Below are 14,604 nucleotides of genomic sequence, written 5' to 3'. Positions count from 1 at the left end.
AATCCCTCTATCTCCCACCCTCTATTCCCTCTCTCTCTCTCTCTCTCTCTCAGTTGCTCCTGAGGTCTCTCTGCTGCAGAAGGACTCCTCCTCTCCTGTTGTTACCTGTCATTTGACCGGATTCTACCCCCGTGACATCATGGTAACCTGGCAGAGAAACGGAGAGGACCTGGATGTGGACGTAGAGCTGGGGGAGATGGTGCGCAACGAGGACGGAACTTTCCAGACCAGATCTCACCTGAGAGTGAAGCCTGAGGACTGGAAGAGCCAGAATTACACCTGTACTGTAAAGCACAAGAGCCTGAAACAGGAGATCGTTCTGCCTGTCAGAGAGGTGAACATCAAGAGGAACAGCGATATCAAGAGTGAGCGAGAGAGAGAGGGAAGAGGGGGAGAGAGAGAGAGAGGTAGGGAGTGAGAGGGTGAGAGGGAGAGTGGACCTGCTATATACGTCCTTACCCCCACCCCTGCTGATGCCACAAACAGGACAAACACACAGAGAGGTTTAGCCCAAACACACTGTGCTTCACTCTGTAGGACCTCTGGCTCTTACTACACTATACTGTGAGCTGTATAATCACTACACTCTCCACTGATTAGCACAAATAGTCAGGGATGGTTTAGACACAAGTTCATGATAGAAGATGTGAAATATGTAATGTATTAATCAAGAATTGCATGCTTGTTGTATGTGTTTATGTGTGTGTGCATATGTGTGTGTGTATGCATGTACATGCATGTGTGTGTGTGTGTGTATGCATGTACATGCATGTGTGTGTGTGTGTGTGTGTTTAATGTGATTCCCTCTGACTGCACTGCGTACCTTCAATCCTGACGGCAGGAAGGGCATCATCATCGGCGTCATCATGTGTGCTGGCCGTTTTCATCCTCGCCCTCGCTGTCATCACTATCGTCATTTAGAAGAAGAGAAACTCAGGTGAGAGTCACTGACACACAGGTACACTGACACACTGAGACTGAGTAACAGACACAGACCCACTGGCACACCTTAAGCGCAGTAACATAATTAAGCTGGCACACTGAAACATTTCACAGTTTAATAGTTTCACTGTGACAGTCAGACATGCTGTATGTATGATTCTAACTCTCTGTGTCTCAATTTCAGACTATGAGATGTCTAGAAGTGAGTATATTTACTCCTATTCTTTACTCAATGCTTATGAATGTCATTATAATCAAGTACAGATACCCAGGGTTCAGACTGTAATTACTCCTGTTCATATGTCTACTATGTTGCAGTGCTGTTCCTTGTCTGTGTGTATGTGTGTACGCGTGCATGCGTGTTTGGCTGAATGTCTGTATCTTCATCAGTTCTAGAATCCTGATATAGTTTTTAATTGGCTGAAATGCATGTTACTGAGGTAATGTTAAATAAAATGTGTACATGAATTCAACTCTTGACATGCATAGAATAATTGAGTCAGTCGTAGTGAGTTGGTTGGTTGTAGAATAAGGTTAAACATGTAAACTGAGTGCGTGATATGAGCTGAGTGTGTGATATGAGTCTGAGTGTGTGATATGAGTCTGAGTGTGTGATATGAGCTGAGTGTGTGATATGAGTCTGAGTGTGTGATATAAGCTGAGCTCTGCTGAACTGGGGTTCTGACTGAGTTTCTTATTGCAGCTTGTGCCATTTGTTCAGCGAACCCAACCAACCTGCAGCCACTGACACTGGTTGTGTGAACTCCAACTGACCTGCAGCCACTGACACTGATTTAGTGAACTCCAACCGACCTGCAGCCACTGGCACTGATTCAGGGAACTCCACCCAACCTGCAGCCACTGACACTGATTCAGGGAACTCCACCCAACCTGCAGCCACTGACACTGATTCAGTGAACCCCAACCAACCTGCAGTCTCTACCTCACTGGCCTTTCCTGCAGCTGTTGGGGTTCTGGCTCCACAAGGAGTCCTAGCTACAAAGAAATGAATCAAAGTGCCTTATAAACACAAAACTGGATCTCAGAAAAGAAAAAATTGATGGCTTAAAAAAAAGGCAGTAACGACTCAACCATGGCAAAAAGTCTGACCATGACTAGCCTTCATGAGGAATTGCATTAGTGTTGCTATGAAATTAGCGGTGGTTGAAGAACTCGGACAGCCACGCATGACGGACGTATCCTGCAGAGCAAGTCCCACGAGGCAAGCGGCCTGTGACTAGGATCAAGCTGCGTGTCTTGGAACAGAAGAAAAGGAGGAACAGCTTCCCCTTTTCCACAACAACTCCTAAATATTTTGCACAGGAAACCAGGAAGTATTCCAACAATGGAACCAATATCAAGGACTCAAGTAAGGCTATAACTTTTTTGTGAAATCAACACAACGACAGATGAACTGACATTCTTGTTAAAGTGTGCACAAAAAGTGTCTCAGGAAAATATTTTTCTAATGTTGTGTTCTTGAAATACAGAAAAATAACGTGATGTCTGCTCACTGATTGCTGCTCAAAGATTATTTTTTTCTTTTGACGTTTCAACTCAACACATTAAAATTAGCGTAACATTTTACGTCTCATTCATATGTGTAACACTTTACTGTTCTACCATGTTTAGATATTACTTTTGTCAGTTCATGGATCAAGAAATTTTGTGAGTACATGTCTCACTCGTCTCCCCTCAGTTGCGTAGTTCTGGCTGGCCACGAGAGTCAAGCGCTCCGGCTGAATCAGCTGATTGCTCAGCTGAGTGATGTTCGCCTATCACAGTACATTCACTAACAGGGCGGTCTACTTAAACAGCCTCCCTCTATTCATTCGGCTGCTCCTCCTGCGTGCATGCTGCTGCACGTTGCTTTATAAATCCCCTCCACCACCCCAGCTCCATCCCTGTGTCAAGAATTTGCATTTCTCCATTCCTATGTGTTAAGAATTTGTATTGCTCCATCCCTATGTGTTAAGAAATTGCATTGCTGCTGGATCTGTGTGTACCCCTCCGGAGGAGTTTGGCTGCTGGCCTCCCGGCCTCATCCACGCGGGCTGCGTGGTTGGCGGGAGAGCTCCAGAACAGAGCCATACCACCAAACATAACTGTATTGCCTTTATTGTCAATAAAGATCTACTTTGATGACAGTGGTCCTGACAGAACAGGCATTAATAACATATGGAAGGTCATCCAGATTTATGTCCATTGCTCTCCGCAATGCCCCAAACCGTGCCTTCAATCATCCAAAAGTGCATTCAATTACCATTCTTGATCTACACAGAGATAACCCGAAATACTGTTCCTGAGGAGTCCCTCTGCCACTCGCATATTCTTTCATAACATATGGCATAAGGGGGTATGTGGGGTCTCCCAACAGAAAGACAGGAATAGCGTCTTCTCCCTCCACCACTACTCTTCGGCAAGAAGGTATTTTTTTGTCTCTCAAGTACCCATTGGTGCTTGAATTTGCAAATATACAGGCATCGTGAACACTGCCTGGCCATTTGACAACGACATCCATGAACACATATTTGTAATCACAAGTAGCTTGCACATTCAATGAGTATTTCCCTTTTCTGTTGATGTAATCAGTATAATTTGTTAGAGGCTGCTTAATCTCTATGTATGTGCCGTCTACCGCTCCTAGACATTGTGGCATGCCGTGCGCTTGGTAAAAGTTTATGACAAGGTCTTGTACTTTGTGCTCTGTGAGCGGTAGTGTGATGTACTTAGGGCCCAGGTGAACGGTGATGGCCTTGCACATGTCTCTGATTATTTTGGATACAGTTTGTCGAGATAATCCAAATGCATTCGCTGATTTTCGGAGTCTGCCTTCGTCTCTCAAATAGTAGAAAGTACATGCAACCTTTTTAACAACGTCCACCGGTGATCTCATTCGTGTTGTCTGGCCTTCAATGTGAGGCCGTAAAAGTTTGCTTAGATGTTCCAGAGAGTCTTTGGACATTCTAAAATTCTCACGCCATTCTTCGGGAATCACTGCTTCGTTGACAAAATTGTCCCACCATGCACTGGTTCGTCCAGGTCTTACCCAAAACTGCCGTTCCCTGTACAGGATGTAACGACGTTGTCCTCGTGGAAATCTGTTGCACAGCAGCTGTGAATATAAAGCTTGTCTCTTACGTAGGAATGCTGCTTGTAAATGATACAACGCTACGTTTAATGCCAATAGAGCAATCAGATAACAGAGAGAACATCACTTGCACAACTTCGCCTGCCATTTTGAATGTTTTGAATTTGGTTACAGCCTGGATCACATGAAAAAGTGATCACATGACAATTTTACGTCACGGTTTTCGAAAATCTCAAATTTAGCCGGATTAGTGTAGACGTGGCCTAATGTAAACGTTCCATGTGTTACCATTCTCTTGTGGTTGGCTCCTAAGCCATCCACCATGCTGCGGTAGTTTTTATATATATCACGCACAGAACAGATCTTGCATGTGATCTATTTTAATTACTAACTGGTCATAACATGGCTTGTTGATCTCAAGAAACGCACACCAATAGTCATATGGTTATCCTTTATCCGTTCGGTACGCTTTTCATGTGCCATTGTTTAGCCACTATCTTCATCTAGTTTCAAAAACCCCTCCAATCATACACTCCATTTTGTTCCTTTGTTCTCCATGAACATGTGTCTGTGGTACGAGAACATGCGCACACGCACACGTACACTCACATAGTTTGTTGTACATTGTAGTAGTGAATTGTTAATGCATGCTGTCACAGGCTGATTCCGTGACGAGTCTATAAGCTACGTAATTCTCGTTCTTATATTAAAGACCACGCAAACTCAGTTTTTCCCAAATGTCAGCTTTATTCTATCTGAGGAATATGTCATGTATTCGTGTGGCAGTGTCTGCTCTGCCTGGTAATGTGACATTATTATTTATTTTTCTTGTATCAGATAAGGCCTACCGGTGCAAGTTTGTAATGTTGCATTTGTCTATCTCCACGCTATGCTGGCCAAGCACTTTGAAGCTTCCTATGGCTGAGAATGGCCAAATGTGAATTACATGTCTGTGTCATGTTCCGGTGTTCCTGTCTGCGTTTTCCCTGTTGGGCCGCCAGATGGCGGCACTTCTGTTTTGTGTCCTGTTCCCCCCTGTTAATTGTATTATTGTCTGTCTCGTTATTCTATCATTGTTCCCACCTGTGTCTTGTTATCCCCTCCTTCTGGTTTGATTGTTTTTTGAGTTCACCTGTGTCTTGTTACCCTGTCTATTTAAGTTCCCTTGACTCGGGTGCTGGTTCCTTGTGTTTGTTCCCAACTTGCGTATGTTTCAGACCCTTTGTACCTGCCTGCGTTTTTTACCTGCTTGTGGTTCGTTCTGATTGTTTGTTCATAATCCATGTGTCCGTGCCTATGCCCTGGTGTTCTGGTGTTTTTGGATTTTTTCATTTTCTTGTTCCTGTGTTTGTTCCTGAGATCTGTTTTGTTCCCGCCTATGTTTTTGACCGGTTTGTGTTTCTTACTTTGTTTCCGCTTGTGTGTTTCTGTGCGTTTCTGCCGTTTGTTTTCCGTACTAGTGTAGTTCTGTTCTTGTTTATTTTTTTGTTCCTAAGAATGTTTTGAGTTTGTTGTTTTGCCCTTTGTGGCCTTGCCTGTTCCCTGTTTGTGTTTGCCTTTTTTGTGTTAGTAAAATCTTTGTTAATTTTCCCTTTTTGAGTTTCGTGTTTTCCTTCCCCCACTCTGCGCCTGGGTCCCAGCACCCGTACTGTCACAGAAGGAACCAGCCAGTTTGGGACCCAGCAGAGTTTTTTTTATTTTTTTTTTATCATGCCACCGGGGTGGTGGAGTGACCCGGAGGACTCGCCACCCAGCGACTGGGAGTCCCTCGCCCTTGAGCTTCCCAGCGCCCGGGGCAGGCGGTCACGGAGGCGCCGTGGTCGGGCTGCCTCCCGGTCGGCCAGACCTCCAGCTGCCCAGCCAGCGGTTCCCGGCCCTGCGTCATTTGAAGGGTCTCGACTGGCGATCTTTCCAGGGTCCGGCCCGCGGGGGTCCCGCCGGTCCCGTCCGGCTGCCCAGCCGGGTTCCCTACAGCTGTGGTCTGTGTTCCTGTCCCCTGCCCAGCCCAGACGGCAGGGCCCTCGGCCTGCTCCACCCCAAGTCCAGGAAGGGCCTTCACGGCCTGCTCTGCCCCAAGTCCCGGAGCGGCCTTCACGGCCTGCTCTGCCTCAAGTCCCGGAGCGGCCTTCACGGCCTGCTCTGCCTCAAGTCCCGGAGCGGCCTTCACGGCCTGCTCTGCCTCAAGTCCCGGAGCAGCCTTCACGGCCTGCTCTGCCTCAAGCCCCGGAGCGGCCTTCACGGCCTGCTCTGCCTCAAGCCCCGGAGCGGCCTTCACGGCCTGCTCTGCCTCAAGTCCCGGAGCGGCCTTCACGGCCTGCTCTGCCTCAAGTCCCGGAGGGGCCTTCACGGCCTGCTCTGCCCCAAGTCCCGAAGGGGCCCCCAGAGCCACCTGGAGCCCCGGAGAGGCTCCCAGATCCGCCTCGAGCCCCGGAGAGGCTCCCAGATCCGCCTCGAGCCCCGGAGAGGCCCCCAGAGCCGCCTCGAGCCCCAGAGAGGCCCCCAGAGCCGCCTCGAGCCCTGGAGAGGCCCCCAGAGCCACCTGGAGCCCCGGAGAGGCTCCCAGATCCGCCTCGAGCCCCAGAGAGGTCCCCAGAGCCGCCTCGAGCCCCGGAGAGGTCCCCAGAGCCACCTCGAGCCCCGGAGAGGCCCCCAGAGCCGCCTCGAGCCCCGGAGAGGCCCCCAGAGCCGCCTCGAGCCCCGGAGGTCCCGCCTGCTCTGACCCTTCCGCAGAGGCCGCCTGCTACACCCAAGTTTCGGGCTTTACTTGCGCCTCGAGCCCCGGGGGGGCCTCCGGAGCCGCCTCAAGCCCCAGGGGGGCCTCTGCAGCTGCCTCGAGTCCCGGGGGGGCCTCCGGAGCCGTCCAGAGCTCCGGAGAGGCCTCCAGAGCCGTCCAGAGCCCCGGAGAGGACAACGGTTCCATCTGTTGTCCCGCAGGGGCCGCCGCAGACTGCTCTGGCCGCCCCGCAGGCTAAGCCACCTGCCTTGCCCCCTGGCGTTCGTGCTCCCCCTGGCGTTCGTTCTCCCCCTAGCGTTCGTGCTCCCCCTAGTGTTCTCGCGCCCCCCAGTGTCCGTTCTTCCCCTAGTGTTCTTGCTCTCCCTAGTGTCCACACCTTGCCCCCTGGCGTTCGTGCTTCCCCTGGCGTTCGTGCTTCCCCTGGCGTTCGTGCTTCCCCTGGCGTTCTCGCTCCCCCTAGTGTTCGCCCTCCCCCCAGTGTCCGTCCTCCCCCCAGAGTCCGCACTCCACCTAATGTTCCCACGCCACCCAGTGTTCCCAACCATGTGTGTTCCCCGGCCCCCGTGTCTATTTGTCTGCCCGCCTGTTTGTCTGCCTGTCTGCCCACCTGTTTGTCAGCCAGTATGTTGACCTGTCTGTCTGCTCCCCAGGCCGTCAGCTCGACGGCCAATGTGTTCTCCCGCCTGTCTGCCTGTCTGTCTGCGTGTCAATCCGCATGTTTCTTGTCTTGTCTGCCTATTTGTCAGTCCTTGTGCCAGTTTTTTGGTTCCTCCCTCTCCTTCCCTGTCTGTCTGTCCCTTTGTGTGTCTGTCGGTGTCGCAGTATGCCTCCCTGCCTGCTTGTCCCTTTGTTTGTCTCTTTAGGTCTCGTTGTGTCTGTGCCTAGTCCTGTGTGTGTGTTTGTTTTCATGTAGGGTCGTGGTGTTGTCCGTTCCTGTCTAACGTCCAGTCCAGTGTTCTGTCTTGTCTTGTTCCAGTCCGGTGTTCTGTCTAGTTGTCTGCCCACCTGCTTGTCTGCCTGTTTGCCCGCATGTGTGTCAGCCAGTTTGTTGACCTGTCTGTCTGCCCCCCAGGCCGTCGGCCCGTCGGCTAATCTGTTCTCCCGCCTGTCTGCCTGTCTGTCGGTGTGTCAGTCTGCGTGTTTCTTGTCATGTCTCCCCGTGTGTCAGGTTGTGTGTCAGAGTTCACCCCTCTCCTTCCCTCTCTGTCTGTCCCTTAGCATGTCTATAGGTCTTGCCGTGTGTCTCCCCGCCTGCTTGTCCCTTTGTCTGTCCTTGTAGGTCTCCCGGTGTTCCTGTCTGAGTCCTGTTCCCCCGTCCGAGTCCAGTCCCGAGTCCCGTTTCCCCCGTCCGAGTCCAGTCCCGTTTCCCCCGTCCGAGTCCAGTCCCGAGTCCCGTTTCCCCCGTCCGAGTCCAGTCCCGAGTCCTGTTCCCCCGTCCGAGTCCAGTCCCGAGTCCTGTTCCCCCGTCCGAGTCCAGTCCCGAGTCCTGTTCCCCCGTCCGAGTCCAGTCCCGAGTCCTGCGTCCCGTTCCAGTCCTGAGTCCCGTCCTGTTCCTGTCCAGTCCTGTTTCTGCCCTGAGTCCTGTGTCCAGTCCTGTTCCTGTCCAGTCCTGTTTCTGCCCTGAGTCCTGTGTCCAGTCCTGTTTCTGCCCTGAGTCCTGTTTCCAGCCCCGAGTTCCCGTCTCCAGCCCCGAGTTCCCGTCTCCAGCCCCGAGTTCCCGTCTCCAGCCCCGAGTTCCGTTCCTGTCCACTCCAGCCCCGAGTCTTGATGTCTTGTTCCTGTCCTGCCCAGTCCAGCCCCGAGTCTTGATGTCTTGTTCCTGTCCTGCCCAGTCCAGCCCCGAGTCTTGATGTCTTGGTCCTGTCCTGCCCAGTCCAGCCCCGAGTCTTGTTGTTGTCTTGTTCCTGTCCTGCCCAGTCCAGCCCCGAGTCTTGTTGTTGTCTTGTTCCTGTCCTGCCCAGTCCAGCCCCGAGTCTTGTCCTGTCTAGTCCCTGTCCTGTCTAGTCCAGCCCCGAGTCTTGTCCTGTCTAGTCCCTGTCCTGTCTAGTCCAGCCCTGAGTCCCTGTCCTGTCTAGTCCAGCCCTGAGTCCCTGTCCTGTCCAGTCTTGTTCCTGCCCCAGTCCTGTTCCTGCTCTGTGTCCAGTCCCTGTTCCTGTCAGAGTCCTGTTCCCGTGTTCTGTCCCTGTTCTTGTCTTGTCCTGTCTCCAGCCCCCACCCTCTGACTCCGTCCCAGGAGGCCGACCCGGGGAGGTCAGGAGCCGTCCCTTGGGGGGGGGGTACTGTCATGTTCCGGTGTTCCTGTCTGCGTTTTCCCTGTTGGGCAGCCAGATGGCGGCACTTCTGTTTTGTGTCCTGTTCCCCCCTGTTAATTGTATTATTGTCTGTCTCGTTATTCTATCATTGTTCCCACCTGTGTCTTGTTATCCCCTCCTTCTGGTTTGATTGTTTTTTGAGTTCACCTGTGTCTTGTTACCCTGTCTATTTAAGTTCTCTGTTCCCTTGACTCGGGTGCTGGTTCCTTGTGTTTGTTCCCAACTTGCGTATGTTTCAGACCCTTTGTACCTGCCTGCGTTTTTTACCTGCTTGTGGTTCGTTCTGATTGTTTGTTCATAATCCATGTGTTCGTGCCTATGCCCTGGTGTTCTGGTGTTTTTGGATTTTTTCATTTTCTTGTTCCTGTGTTTGTTCCTGAGATCTGTTTTGTTCCCGCCTATGTTTTTGACCGGTTTGTGTTTCTTACTTTGTTTCCGCTTGTGTGTTTCTGTGCGTTTCTGCCGTTTGTTTTCCGTACTAGTGTAGTTCTGTTCTTGTTTATTTTTTTGTTCCTAAGAATGTTTTGAGTTTGTTGTTTTGCCCTTTGTGGCCTTGCCTGTTCCCTGTTTGTGTTTGCCTTTTTTGTGTTAGTAAAATCTTTGTTAATTTTCCCTTTTTGAGTTTCGTGTTTTCCTTCCCCCACTTTGCGCCTGGGTCCCAGCACCCGTACTGTCACAGTCTGACAATGTGTTATTTTTATATGTTTACATTTGTCAAATGTCTAGCGTGTAAATGTCTCTGTTTAAATGTTTTTTTGGTTGAATGGACTGTGATTATGCACGTACATTTAATAATACAAATATCTCAGCTATTCATTGACTATTAGAAGAAAATATGATGCACCTATTGTCAAAATGATTGATTGATGCCCCGCCCCTTGCCCCGCCCCCTTATCGTTTTGATCTGATGTGGTCCGGTTTTCTATGGTGTACATATTGTCAAGATTTGATTGATCAGTTTGTCCTTTTGACCTCTGATATGGTTTGGTTGGTGAGGGATAAGGGGATGGGGAAAGGGGGGTTGTGGCTGCCAGATGGTAAGGATAAAATAATAGAAAAAAATAAATAAAATAAATAAAAAATAATTTAAATGTTCAGAATGCTTGGTGTAACTACACTCCTTGTGGGGCAAAGTGCTTGTGCAACTTGAAACTTTTTTTATTTTATTATCCTTTACCAGTAAAACAGGCAATATGTGAGAATATGTAAGTAACTAAGTTTTAAAGCAGTGCTTTGGACGTTAGTTTAAAGAAAACAAGGCCAGGCAAGTATGCAAAGTCTTAACAAGCCGAATCAGGGAGTGTTAAAGAGGTATAAGAGAGGTTTTTAAGAAAGCTAAAGTAGAAAAAAGCACACACGTTAGTTACTTAGCCGATTTCCTGCGACAAAACAGAAGCGGAGGGTCGCTAGGTAGATGTTCACAGCTGAGTTGCGAGGATCAAAATGGTCACAGCGAGCCGGTAAACATGGACAGAGTTAGGGAGGAGCCACTGTTGCTTTAGAGCAATGCCCCCACACAAAGTTTCGAAGAGCCCCATCAATCAATAGTCAGCATCGTTTAGTACGCAAAGTGGGGATGTATCGGAACAGCTGAGGTCCCTTGTGAAGCGCAGAGGGAGTACACAGGCACGTGCGCAAGCACACAGACACGTCCGTGACGCGAAGTGGGGGTGTATCGGAACAGCTGGGGTGCCCTGTGAAGCGCAGGCCATATGGTAAACATCAATTCAAATGTCCCGCGAGGAGAATGTTTTATGCCTTTTCTTATTCTGAATACAGACACAGACCTAAACTAAGTTTTTAAACAACCATGTAAGAAAGAAAACATTTCTTAAATTTTTAAGCCTTTAAAAAGGGGTTTAAGTGGAGATTGCACACGTTAGATACCATATAAGGGTGTATAAAACATATTGAATAATTACACTGATCTTCATAAAATGTTGTATTAAAAATATTTTTAGCTAAAGCCTACAGTGACATCATGTGTTGGTACAAATGGATGTTTATGGTATGCTCTAGCCTCTGTGAATCCATGCACATGGCAAAGGCATCCTTGCTTTTCCATCGGGGGGAGTGCGTTGAGGGTTTTATAAATGAATACAGATAACAGAGATAATAGGGTGTGGCAAACACGCCTGCCACAGGCCACCAAAGTGGCTTTCCTTGGGGCCCTCCAGCACAGAGACACAGGGAGATGATGTTCCAACAGTCCAGATTTATTTCACGAGGGTTTGGAAAGATGTTACAGCTAAGTGAGCAGATCTTAAACCCTGTCATGACACAGAGCTCCCCTGTGTGGGTGGGGATGGCAGATTTAACCTGTGCGCAGTGATTACCTCACTACGCACAGGTGCAGCCACTCCTGTTCCTGGGTCCAATTAGCCTGGCCAATTATCTAATTCTTAACCAATTATCCAATTGGCCAGGTCTAATTAGCTTGACCCAGGGCAGGTGTGGCTGCTTAAACCAGCCATCCCCACACCACATAGGGGTTTTTATACACCCCCATGTCAGAAAGAAAACATGGGGATGCTAGCTACTTCATTTTTAAGTCTTTAAAAAGGGTTTAAAATTAAAATTGTGCACGTTAGGGGCCATATAGATGTGTTTGGTATCTATAGGCAGCAAAATGTTTGAATGGATTCAAAATCGTGTTGAATAATTATACAGGATTTTGTAAAACAGTGTAATTCAAACTACTGTTTATAACGAAATATTTTATTTTTCATTGAGACACCACCCTAAAAGTGTCAAGGGTGGGGGTTTGGGGGGTTACACACCAAGCATAAATTAGGGCCAGGACACAGCTTCTTTACTTTGGTGAGAAGTTATCAAACCACAACCAAGAATGTCTGAGTTGACTTTTACAATGTATCCTGTAAGTACCCACATTTATTTGAGTTTCTTTTTCTAATTCTCTGAAATAAATACACTTAACGCAAAAGCCTGTTAAAGCTAAAGTTTTTTTTTTTTTTTTAAACCGATACGTCCAGCACTGAAGTCCTGAACGAAGGTGGGTTAGCAATTTGCATATGCATTAACAACACTGTTCATGGGAACCTTCTGAGTTTGCTTATAAAACAGGATGACTTTTTTACCAGTTCTAGAGATCTTGACAACTGATGAAGAGCTGGTGCCAAGTCTACCAACGAATCCACAAACACCGGAGCAAGTGCGGATCAACCCTGCCGAGGAGAGCGCAAGCTTATCGACATCTACACTTATTTGTAAGAATCCTTTCTTTAAACTGTTTAGTATGCTGGTTGAAGGATTTACAGTTATTTACAGATATTCGTCCTCATAAAGGGCCAGAAGAACCAGAAAAAACTTTTGAAGAGGGGAAAAAATCCCATCTAAAGCTCAACAAAAAAAGGAAACTTTTTAGCGGTGAGAATTATTTCAAATATGTTTGTTACCATACTGTTGTTTTGTATGCAATTTAGACAAAAATGAAACTATTTCTACAGAATCAGGTACTGAGAACCATGTGGCAGAGAGGGCCTTGGGAGAAATGGTGGTGAAACAGATCACAGATCACCGATTGAAGAGTGCGGTAAGTCTATTAAGAACTTGTGGTACTTGTAAGTTTTGATGAAAAGTATGGTTTGAAACTAAAGCGGCTAAATATTGGGCTTTTCTGCAGTAACAGCTGAGGAAAGCAACCAACAGGCCCGAGAATCACACCTCCAGGAGCAACCAGCTGAGGAAGCCCCTGGACACAGAGAGGACGGCAGTGCTGAGGAAAGCACCCAACAGGCCCGAGAATCACACCTCCAGGAGCAACCAGCTGAGGAAGCCCCTGGACACAGAGAGGACGGCAGTGCTGAGGAAAGCACCCAACAGGCCTGAGAATCACACCTCCAGGAGCAACCAGCAGTCGAAACAATTCTCCAGAAGCCAGAGGACACCGAAAGACGGCCCTTTAAGGTACAAGCCCATTTGGAAGCTCTGAATCTTCAATCGTGAGATACATTTGGCTGAACAACGTCTCGCGGTGTTGAAGGAGTCTGAGTCTCATCTGTTTGAACAGCGTCTCACAGTGCTGAAGGAGTCTGAGTATCGTTTGTCAGAACTACGGCTTAAGCTGTTTCAGACAATCTTTGAAAAATATTAGAAATGGCACAGAGGCAACAACCAGATCAGTTAGGCCAGGCACACATCACAGAGAACATGAACTCACAAATTTTACATGCAATTAATGTTATAAATCAAAACAACACCCCACAACCTGCTGAAAACATTCAAAATGTTTTTATAAACCAAAATCTGCTACAACTTGTTAATAATATTAACCACGACACTAATGACATGCATGAAATGGCTGGATCAGTACTGGATCGGAACTTTGATCGGTTGAACGAGGCTTTGGAAAACCTTACCGCTGGTGATGGTACACTAACCCCAGCAGCAGACTCTTTTGGTTTTCTGAATGATACTTCAGATCGACTAAACCAGGAAGGGGGGAATCTTAATGAATTACCACTAACACCTACAGCTGATAATAACCCACAAGGTTCTGGTGATGTGCATGCTGCTGCTAATAGTAATGATGATGTTGGTGCGGTGACTTGTGGTCCTGACATGGTAGTGGTGCGAAGGCCCTCCTTTAATTGTGTCGAAATTAGGCAACGGTTTAACTTTGCATCCTTACACAACGTGAACAGCTATGAGGACTTCTATAATGTGCTGCTAAACATACTAGATCATTTATTGCATAGAGCTATGCAGTTGGCTAGACCCAATGATGTGATTCACCTGGAGTTGCGTGGTGACTCCCTGTCTGAGGGTGTGTCCATAATTGCTAATGGCGGTAGTGTCGATCTGGACACATTTTTGGGAATGGTTGAAGAGCTGGTTCAGAGCAATTTTGAAAACCTTTCTGATGATACATTGGAACTGGTGGTTCAGAGAGTTCAAAACCCAAATGGTGGTGCCCGTAGAAAAATAGCCTCGTGTCTCAGAAATGAGATTTTCAGAAAAAAGCTAAGTCATCTGTTTGTAAATCGAAACCCTGAGAATAACCTCTGCTTTTCCATTTGCTTGTCTCAAATGTTAAACCCGGAATTTACATTAGAGCGGGTGGAGCAATACGCCATACATTTACAGACATGCAGGATATGGTGTCTTTTTCAGACATACAAAACTGCTAAAGGTCAAAATTATTGTGTGGTACCGTAATGCTCAGAATGTCTTTTGCAAATTTCAAACAAACCCAGAGCCGGATCCAAAGACCGTGTTTTTGTACCTAGAAAATGAACATTACTTTGGTATAAAGTCGTTGAAAGGTTTCTTAGGCAGTGATTACTGCTACACGCCTTTTACAGCAAAAGCTAACCACCGATGTAAATACTACTGTAATGTTTGTTTTAGTCCTGAATGTTCTTCGCACCCTTTAAAAGCGGTAAAGTGTAAAGACTGTGGGCGTATATGTCGGTCAGCCTTTTGTTACACAGCGAATAAAGTTGTCAAACTGAATGATGCTACGTGTAAAACGAGCGCCCCATGTGACACACACAAGTATTGCG

At 47.8% G+C, this 14,604-nt stretch overlaps 1 protein-coding gene and 2 long non-coding RNA genes across 9 annotated transcripts in view; 2 read left to right on the top strand and 1 right to left on the bottom strand.

Annotated features, from left to right (window-relative positions):
• LOC135261774 (H-2 class I histocompatibility antigen, Q7 alpha chain-like) overlaps positions 1 to 14,604 on the top strand; it is an 80,452-nt gene that overhangs the window by 1,495 nt on the left and 64,353 nt on the right. For 2 of the 4 annotated variants that reach the window (XR_010332021.1, XM_064348383.1), the window contains exon 2: positions 54 to 365. Coding sequence is in view for 3 of the 4 variants with exons in the window: in XM_064348383.1 (XP_064204453.1) it covers positions 54 to 365 (312 nt within the window). In the remaining variant the exon portion in view is untranslated. Of the gene's footprint in view, positions 1 to 53; positions 366 to 841; positions 938 to 1,645; positions 1,738 to 14,604 lie in introns of those variants that run through there. The other 2 variants (XM_064348384.1, XM_064348385.1) reach the window with 2 other exon arrangements.
• Positions 1,736 to 14,604, bottom strand: part of LOC135261776 (uncharacterized) — a 137,239-nt gene continuing 124,370 nt past the window's right edge. For 3 of the 4 annotated variants that reach the window (XR_010332022.1, XR_010332024.1, XR_010332023.1), the window contains one exon: positions 1,736 to 1,872. This is a non-coding gene — a long non-coding RNA (uncharacterized LOC135261776). The remainder of the gene's footprint in view (positions 1,873 to 14,604) is intronic. The other variant, XR_010332025.1, reaches the window with a different exon arrangement.
• LOC135261770 (uncharacterized) lies at positions 10,174 to 12,825 on the top strand. Its single transcript, XR_010332020.1, has 5 exons — positions 10,174 to 12,092; positions 12,181 to 12,306; positions 12,386 to 12,466; positions 12,547 to 12,632; positions 12,723 to 12,825. It is a non-coding gene; the product is annotated as an uncharacterized LOC135261770 (long non-coding RNA).

This window comes from Anguilla rostrata, chromosome 8 (assembly GCF_018555375.3).
Source record: "Anguilla rostrata isolate EN2019 chromosome 8, ASM1855537v3, whole genome shotgun sequence".
NCBI lineage: Eukaryota > Metazoa > Chordata > Actinopteri > Anguilliformes > Anguillidae > Anguilla > Anguilla rostrata.
The sequence above is the reverse complement of the archived record's forward strand: the minus strand, read 5'-3'. Positions and strand labels throughout refer to the sequence as shown.